The 14614-nt window shown below is 39.9% G+C and overlaps 1 protein-coding gene across 7 annotated transcripts; it reads right to left on the bottom strand.

The window, feature by feature from the left end:
* Window positions 1–836: 836 nt before the first annotated feature.
* LOC139561040 (N-acyl-aromatic-L-amino acid amidohydrolase (carboxylate-forming) B-like) lies at window positions 837–11436 on the bottom strand. 7 transcript variants are annotated; one of them, XM_071377841.1, is made up of 10 exons: window positions 10575–11275; window positions 9560–9731; window positions 4161–9270; window positions 3899–3978; window positions 3331–3563; window positions 2830–3025; window positions 2327–2420; window positions 1738–1845; window positions 1458–1570; window positions 837–1294 (listed from the first exon to the last, which is right to left on the bottom strand). In XM_071377841.1, exons 5-10 carry the CDS (start codon window positions 3561–3563, stop codon window positions 959–961), a joined length of 1080 nt encoding a protein of 359 aa, XP_071233942.1. In that variant the 5' UTR covers window positions 3899–3978; window positions 4161–9270; window positions 9560–9731; window positions 10575–11275; the 3' UTR covers window positions 837–958. The 7 variants fall into 7 exon arrangements, with proteins under 7 accessions (XP_071233942.1, XP_071233944.1, XP_071233940.1 ...); XM_071377843.1 differs by lacking the exons at window positions 9560–9731; window positions 10575–11275 and adding an exon at window positions 11286–11436; XM_071377839.1 differs by having other exon boundaries at window positions 9424–11276.
* Between the last annotated feature and the right edge of the window lie 3178 nt (window positions 11437–14614).

Below are 14614 nucleotides of genomic sequence, written 5' to 3'. Positions count from 1 at the left end.
TTACAGTCCCTGATGTCTCTCAGGAAGGAGGTCCTCCCCCCGAGCTCGTCTACTATATTGTCCAGGGACTGAACTTTAGCAAGTAATATACTCAGAAGCAGTGGATGGTGTGCACCTCCTGAGTAGGACTAGAAGTCCACTCCGAATACCTCTGCTCCTCCAGCGGCGTCTTGGACCAGCCTCTGGGATAAGTTAATTTGCCTTGGGGGGTACGAACAAAGGATCCAATTCGGCAAAGTCGTTTTTCTGGTCGGAATTCTGGTGAGTTACCGACGCTCTGATATACAAAAGTTATTTCCGGCTGTATGTAATAACACAGAAAACGCTCTAGGCTAGAGATGTAAGAAAGTACACATAAAAAAATACTGCAAAGTTGCTTAGGAGCTAGAAGCAGAGCTGCCATGTCTATTGGTGCCAAGTTCATGATGCCGTTGACCTAAACAAGGGCCTCAGGACCAGTGGAAGCAATATAGCCTCATAGCATCAAAGATTCACCACCATATTTTTCAGTAGGTATAGGGTTCTTTTCTGCTTATGTCTGGCTAAATAATTATATTTTCATGTCAGTGGGGTTAATTGGCCAGAAATCAACATTTTGCAATGGCCATCTCAGTCTCCAGACTTGAAATCCGTTGAAAACCTGTGGCTTGAATTGAAAACGGCAGTCCATAAGCGCAGAGGAAGGATATCAAGGATCTGGAAGGAGTCTGTATGGAGGAATAATATAAGATCCCTCCCAATGTGTTCTCCAACTCATAAATCATTTTAGAAAGGCTCAGTGCTGTTATCCTCACAAGTTGAGGTGTGTGTGTATAAGCATTTATCAGCAAATGCTGTCATTTCAATAAAGGATTTTTTATTATTATTTGAAGTTCATTACATTTGATCAACGTGTCTCATTTTACATATTTGTATTTATTTTTATCCACTATTCATATCAAGAACTTGAAATGAGCTCTCAGTTGTATTGTCCATTTAGTGAATCACTCTCCTCTCCATATTCCATTAGCTTCTGATAGCCCTCCTCCTCCATTTCCCCTTTAATTTCTTCTTCCTCCTCCATTTCTTCTGCTGAACTCTTCCTCTTTCCCTGTTCTCCTTCTCTCTCCGATCGGATGGATGGTATCCCCACACTCCTCTGTCTTGCAAGGGAGAGAGCTATGCCCTTCTCATAGTACGCACATTCGTTAATGAAGAATGGATAGAGTGGCTCAGTCCCTTTGTACTTTAGTGTCTCTCCAGAGAAAGTCTGGAACACAGGGTCATTGGGGCGGAGGAGGCAGAAGTCCCGATCCTGAGAGAGAGGGGGGAGAGAGACAGAGGAGTTAAAGAGTGGAGGAGTGTGGCTATACCAAATCCTGACCCAGAGATTGCTTTGCTGTTTCTTAGCAAGGAACTATTGTGCATCCCATACTGAGTGAGTGTCCAGTTGTTAATGTTTCAAGGGCATTGTATACCTGGAGTTGAGGATGAATGGCGGCTGTAATACCGTGGGTCTCAAAGTCTCTTGGGTAGTCCACATTTTTCACCATGGTGAACACATCCACTTTTCCTCCTTCAAACTGGGTACCTGTGAAAGAGAGAGACAGCGAGAGGGGGAGAGAAAGAGGGGGAGAGAAAGCTCTGTGGGATGAATCTGAATGAGGGTTTACAATGCAAGCATGTGGGACAGTGAACTATTTCAATCTGAAAGCAGTGCTGAATTGAATGTTGGAAAGGATTCTGTAGGCCATGTACCTGAGTTAAAGAGGTGGACCCATTCTAGCATGTGCTGGACCCCTTCTTGCATTGTGGATAAAATATTGGACCTGACTACTCCATGGGCCTGAGGACCAATCTCAATCGCTGCAGAGGAAAAAAGACACATTGACATGAATTGCATTTCAAATACACATATGACATAGTATGATTTCAATACATCGTATGCAATTATAGCATGTATTGCAACATTCGTTTTACAATTCCTGCCTTAATCTCTCTCTGGAGAGACACATAAACAAATATATACCAAGGATAGCACAATAAAGTCAGTCACGTATTTCCGTTGTGATGGAAATACGTGACTGACTTTATTATGTTATCCTTGATATATATTTGTTTATGTACAGTATGTACTGGCTGTATATGTGTTTTTTAAATTGTCAAAACAAACTCAATCAACTAAGCACCGTTAAAAATGGAAAAGAAGGTTCCATTTTAAAAGTATGAACAAAATCTAAATGCAGAGAGATGTGCATCATCAGACTACTAAGCATGTTTGACTACCATGGCAAAAAAACTGAAAAATGTACTGGTAGTAAAGAAGCCCACCTCCCTACTAACTCACCAAAGCCATGTTTGCCTACCGAATCGAGGGAATATGCTTCATTGAGGGGAAGGTCGAAGTGAATGAACCTCACAGGTATGTCAGACATTTGTCTCTGGAAAACAAAATACATTGTCAATACCCCAGTGGTAACCTGACCGAAATCATCTCAAAATAACAACGTGGGTAAAATTCATAGGCATCTTAGATCTTTTTTCCACCATGATTGTGTGTATCCTCAAAATATATCTGGTTCAAAGTTCTTAGCATAATTTAGGCTACTATTCAAAGATCATTCCAACTTGTTGGAAGCAGACTAGTTAAGGCCAACCTCATTTTCTACCCTACTGAGTTCCTAAATTAATTGAAAATCAAAAAAAATCATTGTATACCTCGTTAACTTTCCTTCCTCCATATTGATCTTTAAGAATTGAACTATCCCATATATTCAATCAGCGCAGATCTACTCTAATGAGAAAATGTATCCAAAATAATGAGTCTCTGTGAGGATCGTTTTGTCTTGCCTGCAGGTATCTGTAGATGTGAAGAGAGATCCAGTCGCAGTCGGAGTAGGCGATGAGGCACAGGCCCATGTTAGCGGTAGTGTTGTGGAGGTCACACACCAGGTCCATGGCCTCTGGACTACCTTTAGGACCTAGCAGGGTGTTCAGCTCCTGGGACCGGACTATCTCATAGGGGGTTTTGTCTGTCACAGGCCCACTAAGAGGGAGAGAGAGAAGGATGAATGGATGGTCATTACCATCAACACTAATACAACTTTTGTCTCCGACTTCATCATCAGGCTCTTTATCCCGCTCATTCTCATCATCTCCATCCTCACTTTCACCATTACCAACATAAGACCCATAGACCATCATCATGATCAACAACATTATACCTTTTGACATAAATGTCATCATGGTCATCATCATCATGTCTCTTTTCTACTACATTACTCATAATCACTATCATCACCACCATACCTTATCCCTTATACTTTATCATCATAATCATCATCATCAGACCTAAGGGTGGCATGGGTGAAGCAGCGGTTCAGGTCTGTCTCTGTGTATCTCCGACACTGCTGGACGGCACGCGGGTTGGACATCACGGTCACCACGGAGAAGTGGTCTTCCTCTTCCACCTTCCTCTTCAGCCGCTCTCTCACCAGGTACACTCCTGACAGCTCATTGCCATGGGTACCACCACACAGTGCAACGCGGGACACAGTCGGCAACACCACCTCCCTTCCTTCCATCTATGGGATGGCAATCCGAGTTACAGTATAACAGTATAATGTCATTTTAACAGTATCACACACGTAGAAATGTCACCTGTACTAGCATTCTGTCTCTTGATATAGTAGCTCACTAGCTTAGCGTTAACAGTATGACGAGTTAAAAAAAAACCTTGGCTGCCTTGACGCATATTGTACCCACACCCCATAGTGACTTCTAGTTGTAATTCCCAGCTCTCATCCATTCTCTAATTGGAGGTATGAAAGACTTCCGGTTGCTGACAGAGGAGGTAAACAATACCAGTAAACACCATTGCTGCAGAAATCCATAAGAAATCATGTTGTCAAATTCTTACCTTGGCTTCCTTTCCTGGTCTGCAGCAAGGTGTACGGCCACCTCAAGCTCACCGTGAACGTTTAACCTTTGAACTTTCGCCTATAACAAAATCACCAAACACACCTTCACTGAATGGTTTGAAATGAACTGAATGTCTGGACCTTTATTTGAGATTTACAGATATTGAAACCTTAGATGCAAGGTAAACCTGCATTTAGATTTGTCCTTCACAACGGTACATTTAACTACTCTTTTTTTAAAGGATATATCACACTTCTTACCCTTGCGGCTATCTTTCCCTTCCCTCTCTCCTGCGGTTCACCCTCTCCCACCCTCTCCCTGGCTTTCATGCAGTTTCACTGATTCAGCATTCTCATCCCTCCTCTCAATAGTAATGTAGCCTGTGCCGGCCTGTATGCTGTTGTGCAACCCCCCCCCCTTCTATGACACTCCTCTCCAGTTGACTGGCGGTACTGCACAGTGATGCAGACAGCAGTGTGTGTACTCAATGCGATGTGGAAACTCCACCCTTCCTTTCACACAGCCTCGGTCCCAACGGCTCTGTCCAGTCAGCCTGCTCCAAAGCCCCTCGCCAAGCAGGGTCTCTCACACACTGTACAATGTATAGGATGGTAGGTTCCAGTCAGCCCTTTCAAATGTTGGCTCAAAGCAAATCTGCTCCATTGGCATTGACAGAGGCCAGAATTACATACTGTATAGTACACGTCGGGAGAGATTGCTAGCCTTATCATACAATGTCATTTAAATATAAAGACAGAGGTGTGAGCCTGTAAAAAAGAGAATTAATAGAGAATAGGCATACACAGTTCATTCTGAAGAATTAAATTGTTTTATTGATAACTTATCTTTGCAAAGGCTACACACCTCTAAATAAATGGTGTCTTAATCAAGTGTTTTTTTAAAGGTTCTGGACAGTGACTTGAATTAAAAAGACGTACAAATCAAGTTAATTACTATAATCATGTTCAATAAAATTAAATAGAAACAAATAGCTTTTTTTTTGCCAACCACCAGACCATGGAGGGGGTATAACCGATTCTCAGGTCAGTTGTAATCGGAGAGACTTGAAAAATAGCGTGAGGAATACAACACAAACAATCATTAGTGTATGAGCAGAGATGACTGACATCACACATCCCAGCATCCAACCCATTTGAACAGTACCATCATTCGCTGTCTTCCTCATAATAACTGCAAATGGTTTTAATGCAACTAGCACAACACCCATCAGTTGAAACGCTGTGAAACAAACAAAAGGGCAGGGCTACACCCTGAGAGAGATTGAGACTGAGGGACCAGGTATATTAAGATCAAGCTTGATCCAAATGGCAAAAAAATATATCCAGATGCACACAAATGACTTCATGTAACTTTTTTTATTTCACTGTCAAAATCTTAAGTAATCTCCATCAATGTCACACAGCTTGCACTAAACAAGACAGATATATTATTTTCTATTGAATTTATTTGGCAACCAACTTTCCTTTTTTGTTGTCCAATTAATAACTGTGAAAAATATTCCAAATAGAACTAAATAAATGAGGGACAAAAGTATGAAAAACACATTACCTCAACCTGTTTGACATTCTGGTAGTAATTGCTTTAGACCGATTGGTTTATCTTAAAAACAAGTGTCATATGTCCTTTCACACACATGATGATTACTGTTTTGAAAGGGATCTCCCTTTCATGAATATGAAGACATTCCACTTCAGGAAAAATAAAAATAATAAAAATAATAAAACAACCATACCAACATCATCATTACTATATAGTAATCCATTTTCTATACATATATAATACATATACATCTATATACATATATAAAATCATAGTTATTTGCAATGGTAATTGTTATGAAACAAAGTAAATCCCATATTTTTTGGTGTCAAAACACTTGCATATGTACTCTTCAGAACAGAAATGTATAGTTAAGTGACAGTTTTTCACCTCAGAATTGATTTCCCCTTTGATGTCAGACTTGCTCGCTTAACTACACAAATACACACTAAGCATTTACCATAAATATTTTTAACAACTGTGAATACCATGTGTAGCTCACAGCTACTATTATTTCCCATCAAACACATACTGTGGGTAGAAACCATTGTTCCTAAACCGCAAAAATGCTTTTAAGAAATGCTATTCATTTTTACTCGGTTAAATTAAACTTCAATTGAAGTTTTTCTTGAAATATGCATTTTCTTAGCAAAGGGATAATGTGTTTCTCGTTCAGTGGATTTGATTATGTTCTGCTGATTGTTTTTAAAGAAATGTTACAGTATCTGAAAAAAAAAAAACAACGACCAAAGTTTATGAATGGTCTAATTATACTTAAAAATATAAAAAAGCAACATGTAGATCCCATGTTTCATGAGCGGAAATAAAAGATCCCCCCCCAAAAAAAATCAAGGTCACAAAAAAACAAATAATAATCTCAAATTGTGTGTATAAACTTGTTCAGATCCCTTTTAGTGAGAATTTCTCCTTTGCCAAGATATAATCTATTCACCTGACATGTGTGGGATATCAAGAAGCTGATTAAACAGCATGATTACACAGGTGCACCTTCTTCTGGGGACAATAAAAACGTGCCAGTGTCATACAACACAATTTCACAGAAATCTGAAGTTTTCAGGGAGCGTGCAATTGGAATGGAGACAGCAGGAACGTCCAGCAGAGCTGTTGCCAGATAATTATATGTTCATTTCTCTACCATAAGCCGCCTCAAACATCGTTTGAGAATTTGGCGGTACGTTCAACCTGCCTCACAACCATGCCAGCCCAGGACCTCCACATTTGGCTTCTTTACCTGCGAGACACCAGCCACTTAGACAGCTGATGAAACTGTGGGTTTGCACAACAAGATAATTTCTGCACAAACTGTCTGAAACCTTCTCAGGGAAGCGCATCTGCATGCTCATGGTCATCACCAGGGTCTTGACCTGACTGAAGATCAGCGTCGTAACCGACTTCAGTGGGCAAATATTCACTAGTACACTGGAGAAGTGTGCTCTTCACGTTTCAACTGTACCGGGCAGATGGCAGACTGCGTGTATGGTGTCTTGTGGGTGAGCGGTTTGCTGATGTCAATGCTGTGAACAGAGTGCCCCATGGTGGCGTTGGGGTTATGGTATGGGCAGGCATAAGCTACGGTCAACGAACACAATTGAACTTTATCGATGGCAATTTGAATGCACAGATACTGTGACGAGATCCTGAGGATTCTTGACCCCATGTTCAAGAAAAAGGCAATTCTTGAACATGGGGTGAGACATTCTCACTAATTTGTTTGTATTTAGAATCATTTATTTCTGGAGAAACCTAACTTGATTGTTTAGCAGACATCACTTGCTTATTTTCAGTCAACACATATCTTAAGAATATTATTGAACATTTTAGTTTCTCCATGCTTGTCTCAGAGCAGCGTGAAACGGCGCTGAAATAGACATCCACAGCGGGAAGGCTATATATAACGATATTTAGGAGATTATTTTGTTTTATGAAAAGCGACAGTGAGCAATTGTAATATTTAAAATAATATTGAAAGGCCAAAATATAGCCCTGCAAATAGCCATAATGACGCTGTACAACATGACCATGTGTGTTTGAAAGAGTATTTTCCAGTAAGCAACAATTTGTTTGCCTTCATTAGACAACTTTGTTCCAATATTCCTGTAATTCAGTGATATTTATTCCCATAGTAATTCGTTATGGATCCATAACTAAATAAACATCGGCATTTTGAAAGAGTATTTTTATCATTTTATTAATGAAACCATAAAGATACCATTATTAGCTATATTGTTTTAGTTTGAACGAGCAGACTGGCACTAAGAACAGAACAGCAGGAACGTTTCCTTAGTCAGTGCCTTTATTAGTGCAATGCCCCTTAAATATATTAGATGATGTCGTTCTCAAATAATGTCAAATGAGAGAGAAAAAGGTCATTCCTGAACATGGGGTGTAAAGCCAGTTTGTTATTTAGAATTATTTATGTCTGTTTTTAGAGGGAGAAAAATCTACAAGCATCTCATGGGTCTCCCAGTCGAGGCCGGCACGGGTATTGAACCAGCATCTGTAGCAACACAGCTTGCAACGGTCTAAGACACTGCACCACTCAGGCGCTGTACAACTTAACCAGTCGGGAGTGGCCTACAGTACTACAGTAAAACCAAAATAATCCTAACAAAATAAAATAAAAACCTTAGTGTAACAACAGTTTTAGTAAGTAATACTGAAGTCATGCACAATTATCAGTTTCCATTTAGGTTTATTGCTCCCATTCATTGTCAGTTAGAGACACAGTAGGACCCAAAAGCATAATCAGTGCTCTAACTCCCCCTTGCGCTGGTCTGGAGCAATGAAGTGGTGACACAGAGTACCGTACTCAAGTCCCACGGCGTAAGATCACAGCTTTTAAAGGAGGAACCACTGTAGCTACCTCAATTACCTCAAACCCCTGAACATCGACTCAGTACTGGTACTCCCTGTATATAGCCATGTTATTTTCTACTCCCTATATAGAGCCATGTTATTTTCTACTCACTATATAGAGCCATGTTATTTTACTCTGTTGTTCAGTGTATTTATTCCTCATGTCACATTTATAAAAAATATTTAAAAAAATACTCTGCATTGTTGGAAAAGGACCCGCAAGTACGCATTTCACTGTTGGTCTACACCCGTTGTTTACGAAGCAATTGATAAATAACATTTTAAAGAGAACTAATATGGCTGTTATAAAGCATATAAAGTACTGTGCTATATTAACTCCTATCCTATGATGGGGTATTTGTATCTATTATGGATAGTCCCTGTGCCAAGGCAGCAGCTTCTCTTCCTGGGGTCAACACATTAAGGCACTTAAATTACATAGAAAAGAAAAGGTAAAAGTCTTACAGGGATGATACACTGGACGTGTACTATTTCAGAGCCTGAGACAATTCATTTCAATCCATGAGAGAATCTCGCAGTTTCACTTTCAATAATTTGACCCACGGCTTCCGCTCAAGAACACTTGATAAAGTCGCTCACCGCTTTCACCAGAAGAAGTTACGTGTCCAGTGTAGCAGCTAAAAACATGCAGTTTCCACTACATCCCAATAACTCTCCCCTGTAAGAGATCTTGAACAATTACTTTCTCCTTCAGCGTTTTACCAGACTCAGCATGCATTCGTGCGGCCTTCACTTTGGCCAGCTCCAAGGCAGTGATTCAACGCTGCCTCTCCACCTCACAGTTGGCCTTCAGATGGTACGTCTGTGCCCCGCCAATTGGAGATAACAAAGTTGCAAGCGTCGTCCACAGCGATTGTTGCCGTGGCCAGGTTGATAGTGCCTCGACAAGTGTGCCCCATCTCCGCCTGGGTTCTGGCAAGCATGAAAACAAGGCATCTTTCAAAATGTGCTGAAGTCTCCAAAGTCACAAGCTATATAATCTACATGTGTGCGTTTGATACCAATAACATTACTGAGCTTTGATTTTACTCCTACAGGTGAATCTATAGACTAGTTTGCAATTACCTCTCGGAAACCCAAAGAGCACCAGGAGGGGGGCTTATAGCCGAGCCCCATTTTGAGTTCTCAGGTGAAGGTATCTACCGCGCTACAATATCTGGAGTCTCACGGAGATAAAATGCTGCATAATATCCAATCTTACCTGTAGTAAGAAAGCAAGCCATTGCTCAGGACAAACCACCTTCGCTGGTATCCTTTAATGTAATTTGTCCATTTGAACACCCAGCCTTTTGTAAGTGTCTCCAGCAGGGGTTGGAGGGGGGTCTTGGGCATACATACATTCAATCCCCCAAAATAAAGATGCAAATGGGGACCTAATGTGAATAACATATGGGAAGTAAAGACAATAATGAATAAGGCTTCATATTAAGCCATCTTGCTAGCTAGCTAAGAATCATATCAGGCGTGACTGATTTATTGTACTGTGTACTTTTTTAATGTCAGTGATCGCGTTAACGTTCAAGTTAGTTTCACGGAGTTGACTTATTCTAGCTAACCAAAGGACAAGGGTCAGTGTTACATCACAAAAGCAGTTAAAAAATGTGCTAACAAGCAAACGTTAGCAGCTACTAGCTACTGTAGATTAAAAGCACATGAAACATCCCATTTACAACATCGTAATGTAGCTAGCGTCACGTCAATTTATATTGCGTTACACTGCATTTCCTGTAAATAATACCAAAAAGCTTTCCTTCTGTAGTGGAGAACATTGATGTATGCAGCTAAGTTAATGTCTCTAGCTAGATAGCAAACGAAAGCAGAAACGTTACAGTAACGTTACCTAGCTAAATCTCACTATGATTTTAAATGTAACGTTATATTGAATCAGTAACGTTAGATAGCTAGTAAGTTACCCATCTTCCTAGCTAGCTAATACCAAACAGAAATGGTGCTAAAAACTAAAGGGGTGGAGGCTATGGCGTCCGGGTTGACCAGATAGCTAACGTTCACACACCTAACGTTAGCTAACTGGCTAATTCATCGACAATGTACATACAGTTAGTTATATGACGTTAGTTAGCCACATTAGATATGTTGATTGTATTTCAAGCATTATCTGAAGAACGTTATTGTAGCAAGCTGTTTACGCAACTGACAATGTACTAACTCTTTCATGCTAGCGAGTGGCTAATGGACTAGCTATCACATTTGTTTACCTTGACGTGTCCGTAATGTGAGATCAGGCAACCAGACACCCTGTGAAGTCACACAAACTTTGACAACAGCTAGCTAACAAGCTAAGTACAGCTACGCTGTGGTGAAGACATTGAAAATTCAGTCAATGCTCTCGAACATTAGACATAAATCATAAGTCACTGAAAATACTAACTACAACTAGGCTAAATCAAATTTTCTTCGGTGAGGTTTAACAACGATTGGCATCCAATAAATTGTTGCATTACGGCCACCTACTAGACTGGAGTATAACTCCCGTATACTTTGCTTAATTTTGATTTCTAATCAACAAAAAATACAATAATACAAATACCCTACCATCTAACATTACTCTCACAAAAAAAATGGCACACTATTTAAATCTATTTAGTTCTACTTCAGGCCAACAGCCTGAAAGGAACACACCTTGTAACCACAGATCGATATGAGACCGATATTTCACTGGATGTTTATAAATAATATGGAACGGCGTTTAGGTCATAAAGCACGTGGTCAAAGCGCAAACTTTTTAATGCTACACATGTAAAGTAAGCAGGTGCAGGCACTAAATTAAAGTTAAGTTAACTCCTACACGCGTCAAATAAGCGAGTGAAAATGTGCTTGCAGGCTGTCCAACATGTGCTAAATAAACGGCTGCAAGCAGTCCTTGCACACGTCAAATTAACGCCTACAGCTGCTAAATATACACCTACATTAGGGTGACCAGACGTCCCCGTTTACCGGCTGGAGATGTCCCCGGAAATGTCCCCGTTTTTAACTGTGCGTTAAAAACCGACTGCAAAGTGAAATAATATTTTACGTGGCAAGAAAGACCGGGCAGCAGAGCCTACCGGTTAACGTCTCAATCGCGTTGTGCATGTTTTTGCCATTAGAGGGGGCTGCTCGCTATAGCAGCTTCATTCTTCTTCTTCTACTAACTAACGTAAACTCACTCACTTTTATACATCGCCTTGGTCTGTACTATTTACCTTATTTTAGCACCCAAAAAACGTAATACTTCCAGATCAACTGTAATGTCAATACCATTGTAAAGCACAATTTCTCCCCTTTCCAACAAAGTCAATGACATGCCCTCCAGGCTGCCCGTTTCTGCATAATTCAAGAAGGCAATTAGCCCCGTTGGGTCTTTTTAAAAATGGCGGGTGTGGAAGCGAAACTAATGCGTTGTAGTGATAGTGAGAAGGAGAGCTATCATGTGGAAACATTTTTTTTTTTTTACTCGATCTGTCCAACTTATCACCGTATCGCCTCTAAAATGTAAATAAAACACTATAAAGAGTTTATATAATGTGTCATTATATACCTATTTGAAGGTTTGTGTCGAATTTGAATCTGTTTTTTAGGGCGGGGCTAAAATGATCTTAGAAGTAAACATTGTCTCGTGAGAGTCATGATCGCATGCAGTGACGATGCAAAAAATGACTAGGTATCCCCCCTTACCCCGTCACTGTCCATTTCTTGTTTTTAAACGATGAGAGAAGTGCTACACCTGGTGGAGAGAGATTGTAAAACAGAAATAGTTGTTTTACGCGTGCTGTACGTTACGGCATGACACGTCACGATGTAATGGAGGATCAGTTTTTTAAACTTTTCTCCAATACTATAGAGCCATTACCATGTCGATCAACGCTTGAATAGAAACGTAGTTCACACCCCAGATTTTGATGTCAACACAGTCGCTACAGTCCCATTAGTTTTCTTTGCAGCCTCGTTTGAATGTCGCGGTTGCACACATTTGTACGGAATGGGGTGAGTTTACGTTACTTGCTCGTGCTAGTTTTAGAGAAAACTGCTGTGGAAAACTCGGCTTGAAGCTAGCAAGTGTCAAGTGAATCAACAACATCACCAAAAACGTATTTTCAAGCCAGGTAAGTTACAAATGTTTGAGATCCTAGCTAGTGGTGTTATGATCTCACAATGTATTATGAAGATGGATGATCTGCTCTATAAGGTTTTAAATAGGTTATGCTATGTAGACTAAGTTAGCTAGCTAGGGTAGCTACTGTCACTGTAGCTAGGTTAAAAAACGTTCACATGTAAACATGCAGTGGCGGGCTATTTTGAAAATATGATTATATTAAATGAATACACAATTAATTATGAGAATAGTTATTTGTAGATTACAACTTGAATGGTTTGGCATTATAAAAAGTAGTATGAAAATATATTTTGAAATTTTCATGGATAACATTAGCATAATGTTTTCTGTTAGAGAGCGGAGAGGAGGAAGACTGAATAGGAAGACGAGTGGAGATGGTAAAGATATGATTACTGTTAAAGGAATTTAATTCCTATATATTATCAAACAATTCAATTAAAACACTCTGCCCATACATAAGAATTTGTAAGATACTTCTAAGCATAAAATGGACAGAAACCAGTCTCAAAATCAATCAATCAATAGCGTTTATTCTTGAGAGTACTGACCATAGTACAATTTACAACAGGTTATATAATAATAATGATGTCATAGTTTTTAAAATGTCCATCCTCCTCTCGGATACAATGGCAGTACAGTTAGCGTTCTCATTCTGTCTGGCACCTGTTAAACAATCTGCCACCAACCCAAGGTCTTTCCCCTCCCTGGGTAGACACATCATTCCAGCCTGTCTGAAGATAACTCCATTCTTTCTAACAAGGAACACATTACATTCAGCATTATGATTATAATAAGATTCATTCATACAGTAACATAGTAGTAGTCTGTTTAGTTATAATTCTAAGTCAAATGTATACATATTTTAGTCATTTATTCATAAAAATCCCATAACAATTACAGAGCCTGCCAATTTATTATTCCATACAATGTCTTTGAGATAAAATACAAACATAAGGCAAGAAATGGGAATCTGAAAGTATTTGATATAATAGTGTACTATTTATTATTAACGATTTGAGAGGAAGGAGAAGAAAGTGAGATGGAAAAATGAAGGGAGTAAAAAGAGTGAAGCGAGGAGAGCGTAGAAGAGTGAGGTGGAAAGGTAAAGAGAAGGAAAGGAAGAAAGAGAAGGTAGACGAGTGAAAAAAAGAGAAGAAAGATTGGAGGAGAATAAAAAGTTAAGAGGGTAAGAAGAGTGACACAAGGAGAGTGAAGAAGAGCAGAGAGAAGATAAAATAGCTCTTTCCAAGAAACGGAAATTACATTTTAATAACAACATGATGAGACAATTTCCATTTATACACTCAGGTCAAGACAATAGAATGGTTCACTGCACCCTTTGTAATTCCTCTTTATCAATTGGCAGCGGGGGAAGAACGGCAGTGGCAGAACATCAACAGACGAAAAAGCATAAACTCTCTCTGATTGCCCGTGTTGGTATGCCCTCTGTCACCACATTCTTCAAGAAGGTAGAGCCTTCCCAAAAACGGCTTGATTTTGTTGAATTGAAAGGAGAAACAGCAGAGGAAATTGCAGCTGAGGTCCTGGTGGTCATCGAAAAATTTTACCTGGAAAACAGAGTCGTTGCATTCTCTGCCGACAACACAAAAACCAACTTTGGAGGACTGAATAGGCTGGGGAGTGTCAATGTCCATACCAAAGTGAAAAATCCTCTGCAGCGGGAGGTGATTGGCTTAGGTTGTCCTTCCCACATCATTGATAACACGGCCAGAACATCTTTGGATATGATTCCCCTTGATGTTGAGTAACTGCTCACAAAGATATTTGGATATTTAAAATTTTCACTGTCAGAGTAGAAAGACTGAAGAGCTTTTGTGAGTTTGTTGGCCAGGAGTACCATAACATTTTAGGACACAGCAATGTTCACTGGTTGTCCTGCTCTAGAAAGAGTGCTGAAAATGTATGTGTCATTGAAATCCTTTTTTCTTTCTGAAGACAAATGCCCTGTTGTCCTGCAAACAATGTTTGAAGATCCACTGACTGAACTTTGGCTGGTCTTTGTCCATGGAAACCTGACCGTATTCAGTGACACGATCATGATGCTTGAAGGCCAGGACCGCTGTGCTGTGGAGTCAGCTGCAATTCTGAGAAACGTTGAGGCAAAATTGACTGCAAGACGCG

This window comes from Salvelinus alpinus, chromosome 31 (assembly GCF_045679555.1).
Source record: "Salvelinus alpinus chromosome 31, SLU_Salpinus.1, whole genome shotgun sequence".
Classification (NCBI taxonomy): domain Eukaryota; kingdom Metazoa; phylum Chordata; class Actinopteri; order Salmoniformes; family Salmonidae; genus Salvelinus; species Salvelinus alpinus.
The sequence above is the reverse complement of the archived record's forward strand: the minus strand, read 5'-3'. Positions and strand labels throughout refer to the sequence as shown.

Coding starts and splice junctions, on each gene's coding strand:
- LOC139561040 (XM_071377843.1), bottom strand. CDS start 3,563: ATGGAAGGAAGGGAGGTGGTGTTGCCGACTGTGTCCCGCGTTGCACTG. Junction 3,026..3,330: donor TTCACCCATGCCACCCTTAG/GTCTGATGATGA, acceptor TCTCCCTCTTAG/TGGGCCTGTGACAGACAAAA. Junction 2,421..2,829: donor ACATCTACAGATACCTGCAG/GCAAGACAAAAC, acceptor TTTGTTTTCCAG/AGACAAATGTCTGACATACC.